Source organism: Panthera uncia (genome assembly GCF_023721935.1).
Source record: "Panthera uncia isolate 11264 chromosome B2 unlocalized genomic scaffold, Puncia_PCG_1.0 HiC_scaffold_24, whole genome shotgun sequence".
In the NCBI taxonomy this organism is placed as follows: domain Eukaryota; kingdom Metazoa; phylum Chordata; class Mammalia; order Carnivora; family Felidae; genus Panthera; species Panthera uncia.
Genome location: NW_026057580.1, coordinates 67,759,548 through 67,784,051, shown reverse-complemented (window position 1 = coordinate 67,784,051; position 24,504 = coordinate 67,759,548). Strand labels below are relative to the sequence as shown.

At 39.4% G+C, this 24,504-nt stretch overlaps 1 protein-coding gene across 1 annotated transcript in view; it reads right to left on the bottom strand.

Annotated features, from left to right (window-relative positions):
* LOC125939125 (uncharacterized) overlaps positions 1 to 24,504 on the bottom strand; it is a 42,409-nt gene that overhangs the window by 10,715 nt on the left and 7,190 nt on the right. Inside the window, exons 3-13 of the mRNA XM_049654653.1 lie at positions 22,563 to 22,763; positions 21,711 to 21,832; positions 19,466 to 19,694; positions 16,124 to 16,326; positions 13,690 to 13,845; positions 11,459 to 11,552; positions 10,626 to 10,763; positions 4,677 to 4,834; positions 3,496 to 3,607; positions 2,064 to 2,113; positions 1,285 to 1,461 (exon numbers count right to left, since the gene is read on the bottom strand). Of these exons, the coding sequence (XP_049510610.1) occupies positions 1,285 to 1,461; positions 2,064 to 2,113; positions 3,496 to 3,607; positions 4,677 to 4,834; positions 10,626 to 10,763; positions 11,459 to 11,552; positions 13,690 to 13,845; positions 16,124 to 16,326; positions 19,466 to 19,694; positions 21,711 to 21,832; positions 22,563 to 22,763 (1,640 nt within the window). The remainder of the gene's footprint in view (positions 1 to 1,284; positions 1,462 to 2,063; positions 2,114 to 3,495; positions 3,608 to 4,676; positions 4,835 to 10,625; positions 10,764 to 11,458; positions 11,553 to 13,689; positions 13,846 to 16,123; positions 16,327 to 19,465; positions 19,695 to 21,710; positions 21,833 to 22,562; positions 22,764 to 24,504) is intronic.

Below are 24,504 nucleotides of genomic sequence, written 5' to 3'. Positions count from 1 at the left end.
TCGCTATTTTGGTAGCCAGCTGTCAGTCAGTCAAAGGCTTACAAACTCAAGTTTGTTCCTTCTCCAGTACTCTCTAGCCTGTTCTACCATTCCTCCCCCTTTTTTGGTGAGTTCCAACTTACCTGTCACCTCCTCTTTGAATTTCTCCCTGAGGCCCTGGGCTACAGTTAAACACTCCCTCTTGTGCGTCCTCACAGAACATTTCGCATAACTCTAGCAGGTTATCTTTAAAATCTTTGAAGTTACTTTTTTGTTCACAGAGCTTTCCCCCACTAGACTGAATTTACTGCCAGAGTCCATGACTTACTCACCTTCGTAACCCTGGCACATGGTGAAATGTCTGGTACTAAGTAAGCACTAAATAAGTAGTAGTTAAATAATGCATGAAGAAATAAGTGAGCGAAGGAGTGGTCTGATACAAATGTTCTTTCAATTCCCTTTCATCTGTCTGTTCTATGATCATATTTGTTGAATATCACTATTACTTGGCACTAAGCTCTGTACCTTATGGGAAAGAGTAAGGAGGAAACAAGCTTACCCTACAGGATGTTTTGCTCCCCCTTGGAGGCTGCATAACCGTGTAATACCCCCCACCTTTTTTTTTTTTTTAAAGGAAATGTGGTCGCTGACTGCACAGGTATGCTAACTCCTCCATCTACTTGAGTGAACTCTAGGCAAGGTGAGTTAAGAATAATTGAGAAACTGGATAAGGCATGAAAAGGAAGTATGGGAGCAGCTCTGCTCTTATCATTTAATATCATTCTACATGCATTGTTTTTTTCTCTGTAAGAGAAATACAGAAGGACAGATTTATCCAAGGCACTGGGGTATCAATGTTGTGTGTGGGGGGTGGGGGGGGGGGGGGGGGGTGTTTCTTATTCCTTCTGCTCCATTGGGTAAAATATTTGAAGCCAGGACAGCTCAAGATCAAGTTTACTTATTTGTTTGCTCATTTTAGATGCTGGCTTATGTAAAAGGGTGTGACATGAAAATCTCTGGGATCTCCAGGGGAAAACAAAACTACATAGATTGAAAAAGCAGCGAAATAGCCCATAAACAGAGAACTTCTTCTGGGTTCAAATACAAAGATACTGTTATTCTTGGAGTGTTAGCTCTTTCTTCTGCCCTCTGAACCAAAAGACCAAGGTCAAATGCAGTAAAGAAAGCAATTCCCATACCAAATGTAACATGTCTCTTCCTTCTTCCCTGGGAGGCATAGGGTGCGTGGGGGCGGGGGGGGTGGGGTGCTGCTGGGAGTAAAAAGCTCTAAAGGAATTTACACACCTGGGGTCAGCCTTGAGGCCCTCCTTGGAGTCTCTCAACCCTTTCTTTTCTCGTGGTTGCCCCACAATGAAAAAGGTGTCCCTGATAGCAGGGAAATCTTCCAGCAGGGCTCTCAGGCTATTGCAGTATGCCATGATCTGACCCCGAAGAGCATAGTGAGACATACGGCAGTTCAGTCTGAAAAGTCAGAAAAGATGGTATCCAGAAGGTGAACCAAAGTCTTTGTGTCATTCCTAGAAAGATCTACTTCCTTGAAAGACCTTTCAAAGAGAATAGAGGACCTCATCCAGAAGAAAGTTCTATCTGGGTCAGGTTGCTATTGCCTGAAGGCAGAGGCATGGACCTCTTCAAAGCACCTCCTAGCATTCACTTCTGATGCTCTTCTGTGTGTCAGAGGATAGTTTGGTTTGGTTTTACCCAAGAGAATTGTGTGTTTATTTAAAAACCAGGGGCGCCTGGGTGGCTCAGTCGGTTAAGCGTCCGACTTCGGCTCGGGTCATGATCTCACGGTTGGTGAGTTCAGGCCCCGCGTCGGGCCCTGTGCTGACAGCTCGGAGCCTGGAGCCTGTTTCGGATTCTGTGTCTCCCTCTCTCTGACCCTCCCCCGTTCATGCTCTGTCTCTCTCTGCCTCAAAAATAAATAAACGTTAAAAAAAAATTAAAAAAAAAACAAAAAACCAGCCACCTGATTCATTGTCTGGATTTCTGTGTAACACTGCAGTTTATTGACTTCACAGTCAGAGAAATCAGCATATGTTGTTCATATATACTATACTTACTTCTGACAATATTCAACTATAACGTCTCTCTTGACTTTACCAATTTCATCCTGCGATAAAAGAGAATGACAGTTCTTCTATTAGAAGGTTGGCTGTAAAAACTCTCCATTCTAGTACATGTATACATACTTATAGCAAACTTAAGGCAGGAAAAGCCCATGCGGTTGAGATATTCTTTCTGAAGGCCAACTTGCTGTGAGCCTCTGTGGTTCTCTCTCCTTCTTGTAGACCTTGCTGAGTATGCCAAGAATGCAAGACCCTGACTAGTCTTTACCTGGGCCATTTCTCAGGGTTCTGTTTGTAAAGAGCAACCTCAAGGGATAAGGGAATGTCTCCCTCCAGGAAAAATAGTAAGCTTGCCATTTAAAAAGAGGTGGATTCCTCAAGTTCAGTATCATGAACCCAATGAGTTATGACAACTCAAGCTCAGTGTCATGAACCCATTGGTTGTGACAAAAACCCAGTGCATGAATCTAGGCTCCTCCATGTTGCCCCCTTGGGACTTGGGAGGCAGAGGGAACTGATAGAAACATGAAGCTCATGTCACCTGCTCTGCTGTGAGTCATAAAGTTCTTTGTCCCTGATCTAGGAGTCTTGTGTCTTCTAATCTGACAGGCATTGGATAATCCTGAAGAGCAGTTAATGAGATATAACATTTTTCACTTGGTCAATATTTTTTGAATATTGTAGTAAAAAAGACAATTGAATATCTCAATTACTTATTAAAAGGAGTCCTTTGCCTCCATTATTACTCAGCAGTAATCTAGAAGTCTGGCCTCCCTTACATCCCATTTGTAGAACTGGATTAGGGAAATTTAAGCCTTTCCTTTTCAGTCACAGATAGGGAAAAAGCTTAGAGTTGTAGACTTGTGATTTCTCTCCCAAATAACTATATATTAGTCTAATGACTTCCTCCTCAAAAAAAATTAATGAGCAATGAAATGATATTCACAAAATTAAGCAATACTTTTAACTGATTAAAGGCTTAAATTTTATAATATTTTCCAATAGATTATGCTAGCATAAAACCCTTAAATAAAAACATGCATTAACATCTGGAAAACCAGATAACACATAAATTCGATAGTAAGAGCCCTTGCTCACCTGTCTAAACCCCTGAACACCTGTGGGTTATTCAGGAATGGGCTAATGTTCCAGAGCAGGTGTTGAAACTAGTTGTGTTTAGAAAGTGACAAAATAAAATGTGGTCTTGGAAAAGTGTACGTATTTTTAAAAGTAGACTGCAATTACCTTGAATTACTTCCTCTCTATTTCTTATTGAATTCCCTTTTTATAGTTCTTTATATTTTCAATAGTCCTATCTAAATAGGCTGAAAGCAACAGATTACAAGTTAAGAATTTTTATTTGCTCAAATGTAAAACACAATGAGAGCTTTATACTCATTTAATGTGTCCTTCTCACTAAACTCACATGGTTCTTCATTCTGTCAGCCATCGTTTGTTTCCTGAGGAGGAAGGCGTTCAGCATCATGTCCCGCAGCCCCACCTTTTCTAGTTGAATAGACACAAAAGCCTCTGGTGCCCTGACAAGTGAACAGAGACATCTGAGCCCAAGGCAGCAAGTAAGTGGACATATTATAAAAAGACAACTCAACAGCTTGCTGGAGGACTGGTATACCTGGGGATGATACTGGGCCTTGCAACAGAAGAGCTGGTAGCTCTGTCTCCATGCTGTTCATCTTCTTCAAATGTTTACAGTTATAGCCACTGGGGATGCTGATGTGTCCCCACCCTCCTTGGGGCTCCCATGTGCCTGAAGCATGTGTCAGCAATCCCTCCTCTGTTCCAAACTTCATTGCCTGGCTCGGTGTTTGTACTACCCAGGTCCCTTTGTGCCCTCCTGGCCTCTACTGCAGGGGTCCCTAGACTGAAGAGGACTCTCAAGGGTCCTCTTGGCTAGACATATTGGTCTTAAATGTTCCATCCACATGTTAGGACTGTGAACTCTATTCGAACTCTGGCCACGTGTCAAATTAATGGCATCTTGGGTAATAGAGCAGTTTTGCTTATTATTTTTTCCATTTAAAATCTTCCAGAATTAAACTATCATTGGAAATAGTCAGAATATTTATTATAAAATACAAATATCTCTCTCTGTCTTAGTGAAAAGAGGTCAAGACATAATAGGACTTCCCTGATTTACAGCCATCTCTCTGTAGAGGCTGTGCCTTTCTGATAATGCAGCACCATATCATTCTAAGCAATAGTAAAACCCTTGAATAGTAAGGTTAGTTCTGTGTTTTTCAGTTTAAGATAAACACGGAAAGTTTGGAGAGGCTGAGATCCTTGTGTTCTGTCTATATTTGAAAAATATAGAGAGAGGGAAGACAAAGAGAAAGGAGGAAAAAGGAGAAAAGAGGAGAAAAGGGGTTGAAGTAAGGAACCATTGATAACTGTCTTTCATAAACTGTATATTGGAAGAAGTTGAGCCTACTTAGTGTTCATACAAGGTCTTCATCACAAGGTCTTAAAAATTAAACACGTGCTAGTCACTTTGGGAACTTAGGCGTCCTTCAACACCATAATACTATGTTATTAATTGATTTAAAAGAGAACACTTTTGTTATTTTAAACAAATCCCTAGTGAAGTACCTTTTGGTAGCCTGGAATCTTTCCGAAGGATGAGTGAAGGTGTCTGGAACTTTAGGAGTTGGGGCTAACCGCAAGTTTTCTATGCCATTCACAATTCCGGAATTTCTTTTTCTGGCTGGACCCATTCCACCATGATTTCTCAGATCTGAACTTGTTTCCTAAAATGTTTTAAACCGAAGAGAATGGAATTATTAAGTTTGTTGGATTTGTAAGCTCTGTAGTACTGGCTGTGAAATTATCTCACAGCCGCAACTGACCCCAAACACATGTAAATGCTTGAGTATGTGGGGTGGGGACGGGTTGGAGTAGAAGGGAGAGAAGAGAAGGGAAACTGAGGGGAGAAGAAGAGAGAGTAAGAGAAGGAAGGGAAGAGAGATTTTGTACAATCTAAGGGTGAGGGAGTAAGTGTAACTATTTTCCAGAATAAAGTGCAGTTGTCTAAATTGCCCTGAAAAAAGTTCTTCATTCTACAAGTTAGCTAGTTGGAGTGCTCTGTGTAGAGTGGCCTGTTAAGAAATACTGCTGATGGATTTCATGGCTGCAAGGTCTGAAAAACTGAGGCAGGGTACTCATTGTGGTTCAGCATAAGCAAATGGAGGTGGGTTATATATGCTGTCATGCACAATGTAATGATAAAAGGCAGGGGAAGGGAGGGTGTGGAAGAAAAACTTTTCTGTGGTATTTTGTTGTGGCAACATAGGTGGACTGATGCAGGAGCAGTAAATGTAAACACACACTGCTTCTATAAGTCTATCACCCTCTCAGTCCTTAACTCTGGACAGTCTTGCTTTCAAGCAAGTCTTGCTTTCAGCCCCATTAGAACTTCTCTCTCAGTTGGCAATGAGCTTTTGAGGATGTCAAATGACCTCATCTTCATCCCTGCTCTTCTGGCTCTTCCCTCTACATTTAACTCTATCAACTTTCAACTTGTTATTTTTTCCCCTCTTCTTTTAAAAACAATAGTTTCATTGACATATAACCGACATTTAATAAACAGCACATATTTGAAGTGTACAATTAGAAAGTTTTAGCCTATGTATACAACTATGAAACCAACTCTGCAATCAAAATAATGACCATCCCTCCCATCCAGCCCTCTTCCTCAAGCAACCACTGCTCTCTGCTTTCTGCAACTATAGATTAGAATGCATTTCCTAAATTTTATGTAAATGGAGTCATGCAGTATGTACTCTTTTTTTGTATGGCTTCACCCATATTGTTGCGTATCTCAATAATTCATTTGTGTGTATTGCTGAGTAGTATTCCATTGTATGGATGTACCACAATTTGTTCATCTATTCACCTGATGAGGGACATTTGGGTTATTTCCAGTTCTTGGCTATTTTAAATAAACATGTGTATGTTTTTGTATGAACATGGGTTTCCATTTCTCTTGAGTAAATACCTAGGAGTAGAATGGCTGGATCATATGGTAAGTGTATGTTTAACTTTTTAAGAAACTGTCAAACTGTCTTTAAAAGTGATTGACCATTTTACATTTCCCTCAGCAGTGTATGTGAATTCCATACCTTTCACATCCCTGCCAACATTCAAAACAGCCTGTCTTTTAAATTTTAACCATTCTCATGGGTGTGTAGTAGTTTCTCATTGAGGCTTTAATTTGCATTTTTCTAATAACTAATGGTGATGAGCACTTTTTTTCTGTGCTTATTTACCATCTGTACATCTTATTTGGTGACTCATTTCTTCTTGAAACATTCCCCTCTTTTGGCTTTGGTAGAAATGCACAATTTTGTTTCCTCCCTGTCTCTCTGTCTTTTTCCTTCCCTCCTCCCTTCCCTCATTTCCTCTTGTTCCTTTTCATTGTCTCCATCATTATTCCTTCTTATTATACCATCAGCTGTCTTTCTGTCCCACACTTATAGGAAAGCATATAAGCAGACACACACATACACACACACACATATTTCTCTATATATTCATATATTACTATATATTCATATATAAATATATCTATATACCTATAATGATACTGATATTGATATAGATATCCCTAATGTCTTTACACCCATGCCCCGTGCCCTATCCAGTGACTTTCAACATTTGCTTCTTGAATAGATCTTAAGGAGTGACTCATAATCCTCTCAATCTCCATTTCAACAAGAATAACTCCACTTATATTTGTTTTATATAATGGTATTCTTTATAAGATTAAAGTAATTGAATAGAGAATTCCTATGTCAACTATGTATGAAAACCACCAGTGATGGTCAAGCTGGGCTCCTCATTTTTATCTAGTACCCATCTGCCCTCTCGTTTCCATGCCTGTGTTATCTGAAGCTGTTCTCTCTGCCTGTCAAAAAGCTCATCCTTTGGGTTTTCCCAAATGTCCCCTCTCTAGGCTGCCCTTCCTGGTTCCCCAGATGTGACCTCTCTTTTCTTTAAATTTCTTCTATAGCTTGTTGAACCTCTTTTATACCTTGAGCTTAAACCCCTTGTGAGTCTGTCAGCCTTATATACACTGGTCTAGAAGTTCCTTAAAAGCATGAATTGTTCCTCAGTATTATCTGATGAACCTAACTTACAGGATGTACTGAATTAAGATTTTGGGGGTTGAATTTTTAAAAATCAATATAACTCACTCTATCCTTATTTCCTACTTCAGTATTTAATTTTATGGAGGATTATTATCTAGCAGTAGAAGCAAGGAATGAGTATTCTTGCCATACTCATAAATTTGTACTCTCCTATTAACATGAAGAGTAGAAATAGATAGAAGTTGACAAATGTGATAATGGATAAATATGGTATATTTAGGGCAGCTATATAGAATCTATAAGACTTAAAGAATGCTTAAGGACATTTGGAAAGTTGATTTCCTGAAACTATATTTAACTTTACTGGTGAATATACATACACATGAGAACTATACTATTGTTTAAAAAAAATTGGGTAAAAATCCCTATGAACTGATTTGGAGTGATTCCCAGGATATATTGTTAAGTGAAAAAACAAAATCCAAAAGAGTATATATGTAAATAAAATCCCAAACACCTTAATGATAAAATCATTCAACAAATTAGGAATAGAGGGAAATGCCCCAACCTTATAAAAGGCATCTATGGAAAAACCATAACTAACATCATAATTAATGGTAGGAGATTGAAAGCTTTCTCCCTAAGATCAGGAATAAGATAATAATACCCACTCTTGCCATTTCTATTCAGCCTTGTACTGGAAGTTCTACCTAGGGCAATTAGTCAAGCAAATGAAATAAAAGACATCCAGATTAGAAAGGAAAAGGTAAAATTATTTCTATTTGCAAATGACATAATCTTGTGTATAAAAAATCCTAAGTAATACATAAACACAAGTGAACTATTAAAACTAATAAACTAGTTTAGTAAGCTTGCAGGATACAAGGTCAATATTCAAAACTCAATTGTATTTCTATACATTAGCAATAAATACTCTGAAAATGAAATTAAGAAAACAAGTCCAGCAATATAATAAAAAGAATGAGAGATATTTTGAAATTAATTTAACAAAAGAAGTACAGAACTTATACACTAAAAACAACAAAATACTGTTGAAAAAAATTAACAAAAAAACCCTAAACAAATAGAAAGACATCCATGTTCATGGATCAGAAGACTTAATATTGTTAAGATGGCAATAGTATCCAACCAAACTGATCTACAGATTCAATGCACTCCCTGTCAAAATCTCAAATGGTGCTGTGTGTGTGTGTGTGTGTGTGTGTATACAGAAACTGACAAGCTGATCCTAAAATCCATATGAAAATTCAAGGGACTCAAAATAGCCAAAGTGAGGGGCGCCTGGGTGGCGCAGTCGGTTAAGCGTCCGACTTCAGCCAGGTCACGATCTCGCGGTCTGTGAGTTCGAGCCCCGCGTCAGGCTCTGGGCTGATGGCTCGGAGCCTGGAGCCTGTTTCCGATTCTGTGTCTCCCTCTCTCTCTGCCCCTCCCCCGTTCATGCTCTGTCTCTCTCTGTCCCAAAAATAAATAAAAAACGTTGAAAAAAAAATTAAAAAAAAAAATAGCCAAAGTGATCTTGAAAAAGAACAAAGTTAGAGAACTCATACTTCTCAATTTCAAAAATTAACACAACTCTACAGTAACCAAAACAACAGTGGCACTAACATAAAAATAGACATATAGTATAATGGAATAGAATTCAGGGTCCAGAAATACACTGTTATGTTTCAAGCCAATTCATTTTTGACAAAGGTGTCAAGACAATTCAATGGGGGAAAGATCAGTTTTTTCAACAAATGGTGCTGGGACAGCACACCACATGCAAAAGAATGAAGTTAGACCCTTTCGTCATACGGCATACAAAAATCAACCATAAATGGTTACATGCAAGAGCTAAATGCAAGAGCTAAAACTACAAAACACTCAAGAAAACAGAGGAGTATGTTTCAGATTCTGTGTCTCCTTCTCTCTGACCCTCCCCCATTCATGCTCTGTCTCTCTCTGTCTCAAAAATAAATAAACGTTAAAAAAAATTAAAAAAAAAAAAGAAAACAGAGGAGTAGATCTTTGTGACTTTGGATTAAGCAGTGGTTTCCTAAATCTGATACCAAAAGAATGAGTGGCAAAAGAAAGAATAGGTGAATTGGATTCATCGAAATGAACAGCTTCTGTTTCAAAGGATACCATCAAGAAAGTGAGATGACCCTCAGAATGGGAGAAAATATTTGCAAATCATATACCTGACGAGGGACTTGTATTCAGAATATATAAATAACTCTCACAACTCAATAATAAAAAGACAAATTCCATTTGACATAAAGGGCAGGGAATTTGAGTAGAAATTTCTCTTATGTGCCAATATGCACATGAAAAGATGTTCAGTGTCATTACTAATTAGAGAAATGCACATCAAAACCACAACAAGATACCATGTCACTCCTAATAGGATGGCAAAAATAAAAAAGAGACAATAACAAGTGCTAGTAAAACTCCAAACGTATGTCCTTGCAAAAACCTGCACATGGATGTTCATAGCAGCATTATTGATAATAGCCAAAAAGTAAAAACAACCCAGTGTCTGTCAACTGAAGAATGAATAAACAAAATGTGGTATATCCATATACTGAAGTATTCATCAGTAAAAAGGAATGAAGTATTGATACACGCTACAACATGGATGAAACTTGAAAACATGCTAAGTGAAAAAATCCAGATATAAAAGTCCATACATTGAATGATTCCATTTATATGAAGTGTCCAGAAAAGGCAAATCTATAAGCCAGAAAGTAGATTACTGTTTGTTAGGGGCTGAGGTAACAGGGGGGCATGGGCACTGACTGCTAATGGGTATAGGATTTCCTTTGAAAATGATGAAAATGTTCTGGAATTAGATAGTGGTGATGGTTGCATGATCTTGTGAATTACATACTTTAAAGGAGTAAATTTTATGTTATGCGAATTATATCTCAAAAACAACCTACGAAATCTGGGGAGGGGGGAAAGGGGGTATGCATTGTTTGTTACCTTTTGTAGAAAAAGAAGGGACAAATGTCTCTGTTGACTTTTACAAAAAGAAATGCAGGAAGAATAAAACAGAAAACAAATAAAATCATATCTCTACAAAGGGTAGGGGTAGAAGTACAATATTTTCTGTTGGATGATTCTAACTAGTCAATGTTACAGAGTTACATACAAAGAGAAAAACTGTTAGCAAATCACGAGAAATTAAGAGACCCTGTAAAGATTTGGTCATGTGTTGACTCACATTAGGAAAAAAAGGAAAGAAGGGAAAGAGGGAAGGAGAGAAGATAAAAAGATAGACAAGAAGGGGAAGAAGGAAGAAAGAGAAGGAGGGAAGGGGAGAAGGGGAGGAAGAAAAGAAGGGAAGAGAGAAGGGTACAGGCTAAAGGATAGAAGGAATGGAAGGGGTATCCTAGCATTAGCTGGCATATAGTAGCATGCCTCAGGTTTCTCTATCTTACAAGCTGACCTTCACATCAGCAGAACAGCCCCATCGGGACGTGTGATAGAAGGATGCCTGTTGGACAGCCACCATCAAAGCATTTTTCTGAGCAGCTTGGCATGCAAGGGTCACTTGCATGTTTTCCACTCCTGAATGGAATAAGAGCTAAAGGAAGAAAATGTGAAATATTAGGAATTTCTGTCATAAAGCAAGAGGTGAAGTTGAGGGTTTGAGATCAACACTTATTTAACATGTAAACATATGAATCCAACTGACGGATGTGCTGAGATCCTTGTTCCTCAGACATGGGACTGAACCTCTCTCTAAGCACCATTTCATCCCATGAAGGCAGCCTGCAGGCCTGATTTGCTCTATAGCTGGACACCATCAGGTTTCGGGTCAGAAAAGGATGAGTAGGTTCTGATGAACTAGCAAACATGTGCTCAGTGGCAAACTTTTAAAACTGCCAAAATTAGATTAATGTTTAAAACACACACATGCAAATACAAACCTATACATACTCACACAGAAGCAAAGAAATCCATCTAAATGGAAGGGGGAAAAACAGCACCAAGTTCAAGAAGATCAAATAAAATCTCCAATAACATGTACATATTTTAAAAATTTGGTACAAAGATGGTTCACTACATGTGCTTCTTTAAGATAGCTAGCAGTGGTTATTGCATGGGGTGTTGCAGTCTCTATGGTTTAAACCAGGCCAATGTGCACATCAAATAAGGTAAGGCTAGAAGCTTTTCTTACACAGGGGAGCTGAACTTATATAAATTAAATATTATTTTCTTTAAAGAAATACATGAGCAAATTGTTTAACTTTAGTTTCTTTAAAAACAATAATTTACCTTAAGGATGGCTTCCTTCGTATAAAAGCTAAACTTGCCAACCTGGTTATCATCCACCTCAGAGATGGCTAACACAAGAGTAGTAGGAGAATATCTGCAAGAAGAAACATGACATTGTCTTGATGTACCATGTTTTAGTGAAGAGATGCCCATTCTGATGGGACCGCATGGCATGTGATCAGTTCTAGGTGATCCAAGTGCAGATGTTATACAAAACTTGATATTTCTGCCCAAAGACCGAAGGGCTCAGAGGTCTTTTCAGTCCTTACTGGACTTGATCTCCTTTCAGTTTCATTGTGGTGACCACCTACTCCAAACTCTTTTCTGTTGATCCCCATTCCACTGTTTTATCCTGTTTCTGTTCTTACCTTCGACCTCATGTCCTCAGCCTCTTCACTGACTTGAACCCTTTCCTCCACTCCCTAAAGGCTTTCCAGTTCTTGCTCTCTTCCATTGCCCCAACAATCATCTAAATGTTCTTTGCAACCATGTTTATGCCTTGGGATATGGTCCTTTGTCCATACCTATGACGCTTTGTTGAGTAATTTAATACCTATGAATCTTAGTTTCTTCATCTGTAAATGGAGATATCACCTATCTCATAGGGTTATGGCAAATATTAAGTGGGATAATATGAACAAATGTGCTTTTTAAAATGTAAGTCACTATGCTCATGTTTGATATATGTTGTTATAACAGCACTCCAAAGTGGCAACTCTAAGAAGTTAACATACATAAAATAAATGCAAACTCAAGAGACAAGATCCTTGGGTGCATAAACCTTCCCCTGCTAATTCAGAAGGCTCCTCAGATCTTGCAAGATCTTTGGGTCATTGTTGCGAGAACCAGTCACAGCTTGGCCAGGCCACAGATCATTTGGGCACTTTCTGGTGATTGGTTGATTCCACTTGAACAAAAATATGCCCTATTTTACATCAGTGTAAAATACCAGCTCCTGCAGGAGGCCCGTAAAGACCCAGAGAATAACTTGGCTCAAGGTTGGAGATCCAGCCTCACCTGAGGCCTGCTCACACTTCCTGCCTTCAGTTTCTGTGAGACATTTCTACATACTTATGACAAATTGTTTTTGTTTAGCTAGCATGACAGGATAGAGCAAGAAATATTTTGCCACCAGGGGACATTTGGCAATGTCTGGAGACATTTTTGGTTGTTATAAAAGGGGAGAAGGGGTACTACTGGCATCTGGTAGGTCAGGGATGCTGATAAACTACCTCTGATACACAGGACAGCCCCCTACAAGAGTTATCCAGCCTCGAGTTTCAATAATGCCAAGGTTGAGAAATTCTGGGATACCATATTCTGTCATCCTAACCCAGCCCAAGGTCTCTTTGGAGAAGAGGAGACCTTTAACATATCAACACGTCAAAGTTAAATTTTGACAAGTGATCCACACTAGCAAAACAAAGGTGACTTTTCCTCCTTGGAATCAACTTTGCTTTCCTGGGGGTGGGGCCAGTACCATGAATCTCCAGGGATAGAAAGAAAGGACCCTCAGGGGAAGGGCAGACTAGAAAAGAAGGAAAGAAGAGGGAGACAGACGTTTCTCCTCAGCACATATCAAAGGCTGATCCTGCATGGAAGAAAAAGATTCCTCTCCCCGACTTATAGACTCATGATCTGTTACTAGTAAGAGTGTTCTCTTTCTGGCAATGGGCTGAACATATGGGGCATGAAGAAGTTTCAAGGGTTTGAGTCCACTTCTGTTGCTGGTCAACAAAAGAATCTGACTGAGATACTGCCATACATGTTAGATTTGTACATTGTGTTAGAGTTTCAAGGAAAAAGCTGTTCAAAAAATTTAACTGACTTCTTCCTGGTCCCAGGGAAAGTGAGAGAAGGGATCTGGACTTCTGATCCATGGTTCTTGCCCCATGAGACAAACTCTCACACCCCTTTCTACCTAGAAGCAACACGGTCAACCTGTGCTGCTAAGTCTGTGATCTTATCTCATTTGAGCTCCCTGATCCGATTCTTCCATTACTTGCTTTTTTTAAATTCAATTATCCCCCTTCATTGAGTTCTTCCCCTGCCTTATCAAAAAAGGAAAGAAAGAAAAAGGAAAAAAGAATGGTATCATAGTAGATAGAATATAAGAGGGGGGATTTAGAAATACAATTGCATTTGTGAGTCCAGTGGTGGTAGAAATTATTTTTCACTGGCCATTCATTCTACCATTACATTATTTTTACTTGGACCTTCTCAAGGCTCACCTGTCCACTCGATCACTGTCCTCCAGCAGAGAGGTGATAAAAACAGGAGGTGGATGGTCCACTTTGTCCTTGTGTGATGCAAATTCAAAGTGAACAGGCCTCAGATACAAATGGCACTCTTCAAAACCCATCTCCCATGCCAGTTCCTTATAGAGACTAAAGGGGGGAGGATAAAGAGCCAAGAGCATTTGCTATTATTTTCCACTAGAAGGAAAGTACGTGGTAAGAAAACCCACAAAATCTGAATAAGCACAAAAGCAAAAGTCAAAACAATAGTAAGCCAAGTCCGGAATGAAGTCAATGAGTCACAAAGGTCTTGTGTCTACTCTACACTATGACAGTTAAAAATAGCAGTTAAAGTAGGAGGAGATGTGCTTGGACACTTCCTCAACTCTCATTTCCTGCTGGCTTCTATCCTCAGAGCCCTCATGAGGTCACCAATACTGCTTTCAATACAAGGTTCACTATTTTCTCTCAGAACACTTCACAGCTGGTCTTTGTCCTCTCCTCAAGGAACATCTTTGTTCCTTTGGATCCAGGATCTCCATGCTCCCACCTCATGACCACTATCTCTCAGTCTGCACTGGCTTCTCTTCCTCTTCATTTTCAAATTCTAGTATTTCCTGGGGTTCCAAACCCGGTCTTCTTCTCCTCTTCTCTGTCCCCTTCTTGGGGAGTTTGTCTTCCAACCACATGGCCTAATGATAGCCCCCTAGTATAAGAGCCTATGACTGTACCTCTGTCCTATCCCAACTCTGAGCTCTACTCCCACATTTACATGGCTTGCAGCAAGGCTCCATTCAGATGCACCTCTGGCATTTCAGCCTTAAGAGTCTAGAATGTCTTCCACTCCTCTCTCACCCACATCCTCACACATTTCTCCATTTTCAGAAATTGGTGCATTAAGGCTGAACTCAAATGGCACCTACACTAATTTGCTAGGTTGATGTACCAAAGTACTATAGACAGAAATTTGTCTCTCAGTTCTGGAGGTTGGAAGTCTGAGATCAAGGTATTAGCAGGGTTGGTTCCTTCTGGGGGCCATGAGGGAAGGATCTGTTCCAGGCCTTTCTCCTTAGTTTATAGATGGCCACATTCTGCTTGTGTCTTCACATCATCTTCCTTCTCTGTGTGTGTCTGTGTCCAAGTCTTCTCCTCTTATAAGAAATACCAGTCATATTGGATGAGGGCCCACTCTAATAATTTCATTTTAACTTGACTCCCTCTGTAAAGACCCTACCTCCAAATGAGGTCACAATCTGATGTATTGGGACTGAGGACTTGAACATATGAACCTGCCAGAGGACACAGTTTGTTCCTCAATAGTGCCTCTGTTATGAAGCTTTCCTTGACCCACTTACAAAGAATGAAACACTCCATTTTTTGAGTTCCCATAGTATTTTGGTTATATGACTAAAATAGCATATTAAACTATAGTAGAAGTAACTTTTAAATTGTGAGATCCCTGAGATCAAGGATCAAAGATTATGAGGAGGTACTATCATAAAGGTTAATAAATATCTTGACTCATGGTTCGAATTCTGTTTCTACTACTTTCTAGGTATGTGATCTTAGGCCAATAGCTTACCTTTCTGAGCCTCCACTTCCTTGCTGGTAAAATATTAGTAAGCTACTTATTAAGAATATTCTGTAAATTAAATGAATGAGTACACATAAAGTCCCCAGCACAGACCCTGGCCATAGCAGGCCCTTGGTAATGGTTTGTGGTAGATGATTTCACTCTTCAGGTATATAGGGACTCTCGTGGGGGACTAGAACACAAGGGAACTCATACATGTTTGCAACAAACCCTTTAATTCCATATTTTTCCTGCTTATGGAACATGTCCACTTGGATGTCTTTGCATCACTTCACACTCATACCTAAAACCTAACTCATTTATCTCTCTCTCTTTCCACCCCTGCCCCCAACCTGCTTAACCTTCCAAACCTCTGTAAGGCCTGGATACTGTCACTAACTCATCCCTCTCCTTTCTCTAATCCCTCTATTGCTTCTGCTCTGCTATTCAGCTTCATCATAGTTAAGAGCAAATCCAGTAAACATTTGTTGAGTGTAAGTCAGGCCTCATACCAGGTGATGGGACACCATGGAAACCGACATGGACAGTGCTTTTGCAATCAGGAGCTTACACTAGCAGGAAAACTGATAAACCAGTATTAAGCATCTAACTGAAAGGCAATGTGCTGAATAGAGAGGAAGCCCAGGTCCTAGGAGGAGGGCCTAGCCTAGCTGAGTGGTCAGAGAGACATGAGGGGGAGGCCTGGGTGGAGAATGAAAAAGTGGGGAAGGGGGTCATTTCAGCCATTTAGAAAGCTTGCTTTGACTGCTCTGGGGCACAGAGGGAGCAGGGCTTGTAGGCAGGGACACCTATGGTCTGTTCTCCCCCATCTGGATCCTCAGTCCCCCTACTGACCGAGCTAAGTGTACACTCTCCAGACTCATTTCTATCAGCCGGTGGCGGAGGGTCACGAGTTCCAGAAGTTTGGAAAATGTCTCCAGGAGCAGCATGTGAGAATCTTGGCTTTGGTTCTGTCCTTCGTCTGCTGCGGACTTGAGTGCAAGTAGACCTATCTCCTCCATGAGAAAGGGATCTCCCATTACTTTAGCTGAAAACAGCTGAAAGAAAATACTTTTTAAAGTATAAAAAAAGAAATTTCACATATTAAGAAAAAACACTCTCAGTGGCACAGACTCTGAATCCAGATTTCCTGGACTCAAGTCCTTCCTCTGCCACTTAGAAGCTACAAAATTTTGCTATTTCTCGGTTTCCTCATCTGTAAAGGATGGATAAGAATAATAACAATACCTAAGAGTAACAAGTAGACAATAATTACCTAAATAGGTTATTGAGAGAGTTCATTGAGTTAATATATACAAAAGTGCCTGGTACATAGTATTTGCTGTTATCATTATTATAAATATTTTAAGCCAAAATAAAGAATAGAAGTAGGAATCTGATCTTTTCCAAGTATTTTAGAAGCCAATAATAAGAATAATTTCCTATAAACTCTTCTAAGTGCAATTTCAAAATTTCAAAGTGTTTTCGTGTACATGAACTCAAGATCCCCATGAAGTAGAGGAGTCACAGATACCATCATTTCCATTTCATTAGTGAGAAATCTGAAGCAATACTGAAACTTTCCAAGGTCACACAGCAGTACCAAGAATGAACTTACACTTCCTAACTCCAGTCCAGTAGTTTTATAGTATGCTAAACTGCCTTTACATGTTCCGGGCAATTTTTGAAATAACCTCCTTGCTCTTTACAGCCCTCCTGCCATGGGGGGCTCCTCTGCTCTGACATCGTTGCTACACCCTCGTATACCATTCCCAGCAAGGACCCAGTTTGGGGACCCCCAAATCTGCCTTTCCTGGCTTGGCTCCTTTATCTACCTTTTCTGCCTTATCTCCCTTATCTGCCTTTGCTATCACAGATTCCCTTATCTGTCCACTGATCCACCAAAGGCCTTTTCTACTTGAAGATGCAATTTCTAGATTCTTGAAGTCTTCCAAAGTGATAAAAATTTATTAAACTAATTCCTATTAGAAACTAATTTCTAAGGACAATGTCTCCCCCATTTTTTGGCCTAATACAAAAGATTAATCTGAGTATTTACCATTTCTAGATCCAAATTTGAACACATTTCAAAAGTAAGAATAATTAAAACTGCATATGGCATCAATGGGAAATTAGGGAGGTATCTCAAATACTCACTGTGAGTTATAAGAGAATTTAAAATACATTAAAAAAATCTGGTAACATAATACAATGTGAAAAGAATCTGCAGTAAATGGTAGTAGATACATGACTGGTAATTTTGGGGAAAATTCAAATTTTTTTAATATTTATTTTTGAGAGACAGAGCGAGCAAGCAGGGGAGGGGCAGAGAGAGAGGGAGACATAGACTCTAAAGCAGGCTCCGGGTTCTGAGCTGTCAGCACAGAGCCCAAAGCAGGGCTTGAACTCACGAATCACAAGATCATGACCTGAGCCGAAGTTGGATGCTTGACTGACTGAGCCACCCAAGTGCCCCAGGAAAAATTCAATTTTGAGCCATCTTCATACCCATCTCTCTCTCTTTCTCTCTCCCTCCAGGTGGAATACTAAAGAACTTAAATATTTTTAAAATAAAATAAAGACTTAAGAAATTAGAATAAAGTAAGACAAATATAAAACATGTGGAAGATGATTTGCTTTCTGGACTTAGGAAGATAAAATAAATCACAAAGGAAAAGATCAACAGATTTAACTCTATGAAAATAAAACAGAAAAAGATAAATTGGGAGAAATATTTGCAGAAAATATCATGGACAAAGGGTTAAAATTTTTATTGAAGAGAGCTCATGGAAGTGAATACGAATGACATTAGGATTCTAAGAGATAAATGCTTATACCTAATACTGTACAGTGTGGCAGAATTAGTACTCTTACAAATTGTTGGTGGCATTATAATTTGTCCCAACTCTTTTGAGAAGCAATCTGCCAACTTGCATCCAAAGACTTAAATTTTGTTTCAGTAATTCCACTCCTAAGAATCTATCAAAGGAACTGATTTAAAATATAGAAAAATCTGTAAGTATGGAAACATACATTATAACAATTTTAATACCAATGAAAAATTAGAAATTACTTGAATGTCCAACAATAAGGAAAGAGGTGGAAAAGTTATGATCATCCTTTAAGGGAATTATAACCATAAAGGTGAGTATAAAGACTAGTTAGCAAAATGGAAAAACATATAATACAATGTTAACTGAGAAAAACAGTGTATTAAGTGTATGAAAAGCAGTGTATGAAGGATGTGATTATAACTATGTAAAATACGCATGTGAAGAATGCTTGAATTCAGAAAAGTATTGTGAATGCATTTGAGTGATTATATTTAGGGTAATTTTTTTTCATTTGCTTTTTTCATTTGCTAAAATTCTGTATTACATTATTTTGATCGATTTAAAATGAATTAAAATAAAATAAAATTTTAGTTTAGGAGGGAATAGGAGGTCAAGGCAGATGCATGGAAGAGAGATTTTTGGTAGCTGAAAGTTCCTTCATCATACACCATGTACCCACACAGAGTAAGTCAGATTGGAAATATAGGCTCCACTGTGCTGGCCTTAACAGAAAAAGAAGAGAATTAAAATCTAACTACAAATACTATGTAAATCATTAGGCCATAGTTTGAACCATAGAGTTCTAAGCTGAAAGGGGCTTTAGAGACCATCAGGCTCACTTCCATCTCCCTCCCCTCAAATACACAAACATAAGGTTACAAAATAGGAAAAAGAAGCTCAGGGAGGCTCAAAGACTTTCTCAGAGTCACACAGCAAGTTAATGGCAGGGCGGAACTTGAGTCCAGGTCCCTGTCTCCTCACTCAGCCACTCTCTCTCTCATACCAGATCTCAGGTCAGGACAAAAAGAGGGAATTTCAGGAAGAGCTTTAGTGCAAATAAAATACATAGCTTTTAAATTAAAAATGTGTATTGCTGAAATATAAATAAGCCAGAAAACATCTCCCACATACGTATGTATATCTCCCTTCTAACTGTAGCAGTATTTTGATAAAATAGAAACTTTGACCGAAAATGAAAAAACCATTACATAAAAATGTTGGCAAAGCCCAGCACTATGATCTGTCTCTGGCCAAATAGGGGAGGAATAGAGCCAAACAGAAAAACAAAGTTAAGTAGTAACATCTGCCTGGAAACATTCCCTTGGACAAGGAGCTCCCCCATCTCCCCTTTCGGAGAACCTACATCTTTGTGGAGACGTGGGCTGTACCAGGACTCAGGCTGGGCCGGTGTGAGCCACATATCCAGGGCCAGCCGCAGCACGCGTCTCTCCAGCAAGGTGAGGCTGCTGGCTGATGTGGGTCTGCAGGTGTGACGGGCCTCCTGGAGAAGGTGATCAAGAGATCGGGGGATGAGCGATGCCAGGCCCAGGGAAGGGTGGAACTCCAGCAGATACGTGTTTTTCAAAGACGGGCTTGAAAAGAGGATGGATCAATGACAATTTTACACAGCGAAGAACTTGATCTGTTTCAAAAGACATTTGAATTTTACATTTTTTAAGACCAATAAAACAGCTTTTTTAATCCAGGACATTATAAAAAATTGGAAGCTTAAAGGGGCCTCAGAGGCCATCCAGGGAAGCCACCAGATTATGCAACATGCTCTTTGCTTTAATGTGAACCCTTTTAAAATTGGGAGCCATAAGAATTTATTCTAAAAGCCCAATCTGATTCTTAAACTGTATACGGGAAACCTACAAACATTCCAGTAATCAACATTTAGTCAAATATCTGAAAACAAAATAACTTATCAGTGACTAAATATTAAATAAATAATTTCCATAATTGCTTTCTATTTTTCTACCTGAGTCTTTATCCTTTTCCCTGAAAATGTTAATGAACAAAGACACATTTTAAATTCTGTACACAACTGCTAGAATCATTCACGTTTGCCATAAGAATGTTCTATTTTATACATGGATGAAGCCAGAAATAACAAAGTGCTTGTCTGTGGGTATTCCTTTGAAAATAGAGGATACAGCACAAGTCAAGGGCCTTTCTATACCTACATAGAACTAAAGAACATAAATACTTCTTAAATCTATACAAATGGGATTCCTCTTAGTTCCAGATCTTAAAAATTACAACGCTAGGGCTGGAAAGGAATTTCATCAAACAAATAACATTTGCTTTTGAGACTGTTCTGACAGGTCTTGGTATCCATACAGTCCTAGCATGTTCCGCCAAGAACCATTTCCTCAACAGTAGATTCTTGCCATAGCGAGCCGCACACAGACAGCTGATGTCTCAATCTTATGACAGAGAAGAAATCAGTCCTTAGAAAGGTCTGTGGAGAAAATGCAGTCTTGTGCCTGGAACTCCCAGGGCTCTTTCTCAAGGGATAAGGTTAGAATCTAAGCTACAAGGGACACCAGGGTGGCTCAGTCGGTTAAGTGTCTGACTTCAGCTCAGGTCATGATCTCACGGTTCATGAATTCGAGCCCCGCATCGGGCTGACAGTTCAGAGCCTGGAGCTTGCTTCAGATTTTGTGTCTCCCTCTCTCTGCCCCTCCCCTACTCATGATCTGTGCCTCTCCCTCTCTCAAAAAAGGAATAAACAATTAAAAAAAAAAGAATCTAAGCTACGAAATCCCATGGCATCCTGCGACTCCCCAAGAAGATACCATAGCCCATTGTGGCCATATCCTAGTGAAAGTGCGCCTGTACTGCTGACCTGTGCGCTTGATGGGAGCACAGGACCATGCCTCTATTGTTCACTACTGTGTCCTCACCTCCTTGCGCAGCGCCTGGTACTTGTAGGTGGCTCAGCAGATATTTGTGACATGTTGAAAGGAGCTGGATGATTTCTCCACCCATTTGAAGGCAATAGAGATTGTGATCATGGGCCATACAGACCAACTTGGGGCTTGCCACCCACTTCCTGATTCCCTTACCACTCTCAAAGGCAAGGAAGGAATGGTGGGGAGGGGGTGGCTCAAGCTGCATACATGTCATGGGGGTATACCTTCTCTGAGTGATCTTAGGAAATTTAGTTTGCTCCTTAAAGGGGTAGAGGATCACAAGGCGAGTTTGCAGAAATGGTGACACTTACTAAAGAAATTCCTTTTTGAGAAACTTTTAAGCACACCCAAGTTTCATGCATGTCCGCTTGTGTGGCACCTCTGAATAAGTCCTCTGATAGCATTTTTAAGAGCAACTTCTTTCTTTCTTATAGAGCTTCTCATGAGAATAAAGATTCTGTACCCAGTGTTTTAACTTTTAAATTCTAGCCTCCTATTCTTTATTACTTACAAAGCAAATGGATATTGAGTATGCAAGAAAATCCCTCTTCTGTGGCTTTTATATCTACTTGTCTCATCTCCCCAGATACTTGAAAGGTACTTTATAGAATAGTATTTAGACTTACCATCATACCCTTTAACTTATCTAAAAGATTAAATGTAAAATGTCTAAAGACAATAGCACCATACCAGCTATTGTTGATGGAAATAAGTTGTTTGCAAATTATGTTAAGGGGAAGTCCAAAGTTACTGCTATCATCTGGATGGCCTCTTTGCCAAAGCCTCTGGACATACTCCCGCTGGCGCTCTATCTAGAAATGTAACATAAAAGTTAAAATTAGAAAAGTTAAACTTTCCCATGGGTGTGAATTATGAGCCCTGGCATGAGAAGAACAGCAGTCCTTTGCGTCCCTTCATTATTTGACTGATTTTCACCCAGACGTGGTTTTGAGGATCCATTCACACGAAGACATGCTGGTGTCTCAGTCTGAGCCTGGGATCAGCCAATAAAAACAAAGGCAACCAAGTTGAGACACTCTTAAGAGGCCCAGGAAAACTTCTCTTTGTCAAATGATTGACTACAAGGAAAAAAATCTAACCAGGTCTCAGGTAAACGCACTGCAACAATTTATCCCTTGCTTACTTCCTGCCACTGGCTTTTCCCCAGAGGATGTACACTAATTTTTCCTTTAGTGTCCTAAAAATAGCCACAGCATTAAAAACAAATTAATAAACACAACTTTATACATTAATGGCTTGTAAAGGGGTATGTTTAGTCCTCCTTTCAGTACCAATAAACTCCATCATGTAGTGAAAATAAGTTGTCTATTCTTTGCGGACCATTAAATGTAATTAGGGTTGGAAACTTCCATTTAAGACTGTAGTTATGCTTGGAATTCGACAATGCAAATGAGCTTACAAATAAACATGCTCAACGTGCTGCCCTAGAAAACCTGGATTCTGAACCTGCAATGAAAGGAAAACACTATTTTCAGTTATGGCCTTCTCACATGTACTATTTTAAAATCCAAATGTACTTACGTGCTGATTGAGGATGCCCCTCACCAGCTGCAAGTGAAGCCTCAGGCAGGTGCATTCATCTTTGTAGGCCTTAATGAAATAAGGGTGGCTGAAATCAAACCTTGGGCACCTGTGCATGATGTCAGTGATCACTTGTGCTAAGGCAAACCTCTCCTCGGGGTCCAACACGTGCTGGTAGGCTTCAAAGTAACTGTCAAGAAGCTGCAAATAAGGTTTCTAGTCAGGGAACAGCAGAGGCAGCCGTAGGGCCCAGCAAAGAGAGGTGAGGCCCCACCCACTCCATGCTTTGGAAAGCCCCGGGGCATCAGCAGGAGAGAAACCGCTCAGAACCTCGGGGTACCGCGGGGTACCCCGGCCTGGTTCGGGCAGCTGCAGCACCAAAGTGACTCAGAGCAGTTAGTAAACCCACAGAAGGAGGGAGGGCAAAGGAAGGGACACTAGTTTTGCCTGTGTCCCCTCTTCCCCTGCTCTCCACAAATAAAAGGAGCCTTAAATAATGAATAATATAACATGTGATAATGATAAGCTCTAATGAGACGGTGCATGCAATGTCACTCCATCAAATATATTTGTCTGTAACACCTTTCTCCACAGGCTCATTCTCCTGCCTCCATTTTACTCTTTCACCAAATGGAGGCAGGTGGCCTCCTCTCCTTATCCTCATTTCTGACCCCTTTTCTTTAACAGTTTGCTCAATTTTACCTAGAAATTGCTAGGAAGGGCCTGGTGTACAGAACTCTGAAAGGCATTTGGGGGAGCTTTTCTTTTCTTTTTCTGTTTTTTTTTTTTTTTTAGAAGTGAGAATTAGTAATTTTATTGGAATGTTGCAGTGTATAAAATCATTTATATACTTTGATTATTGATAATTTGATGAAAAATTATTTGTATTACTTTCTTTTTTTAATTGTTTAATTTATTTTAATTTTTTAATTTATTTAAATTAAATTAAATTTAATTTAATTCCAGTGGAGGTCACAAGCCTTTCCTAAAAACCAAAGAAAGCTTCCAGACACTAACCATTGAAGAGGGTTCCTAATGTGAGAATCCAGAGAGAGATGTTCTTTATTTTGCTTTTACATTTGTCTGTGAGCGTAAGAAATTTCTGTTCTGAGTGTAAATTCTATTTGTGTGTAATTAGTCATGGTGCTAATCAGGAAAAGGCTCTTGAGAGATCACTGGGCTGGAATCCCAAACAGGGACCTGAGGGCAAGATAATTAAGCAGTTCTGAACAGTGTGATTACTGTTCAGGCCTTCATAGGCCTTAGACAATCTTTTTTTGGAGACCCTATCCCACATTATATCAACTATATTAAGACATACTCACATCCCATTCAAATTTTTTTTTCTGTAAAAATGTTAAATGATATTTAGAATTTTGCTTTTCAATTTGGCTACAAACATCACTTTGAGTTAATGATTGGCTATGATTTCTGGGCAGTATATATTCAGAGATTCTTAAGAAGTGAGAAGATCTGATCTAGAAATTTTCAGATGCAAAAGGAATGTTTATAAGTGCTCAGTTAACAATGTTTTTACATTTTACTGACGTGATTAAGCATTACTGCTTTCTATGTTGTATTTTCTTTTCATATTTCAGAGTAATGCATAAGGTTTTTTTTTTCTCAAATCCCAAACATTTTCAATGGTACCTGAAAAGCTCTTAGATCCTAAACACCAAGTCCACATTGCCTGATGGATAAATCAGCTTTCACTGGAAGCTTCTGAAGTTTTATTCCATTCATTTCACAACAGAACAGATTCCTTTCCTCTGCTGATCTAATCCAACACTTCCTCCCTCAGAGTTTTAGCTCAAGATGTCCCTTCCCAGTCTTCTTTCCCTAGCTCCTCTTATGGAGGTTTCACTCTTCTGGAAGGTGTCAGCTCCCATTGTAGTCATATCACCAAAGCACTAGGAATTTATCCAAAGGATACCGGAGTGTT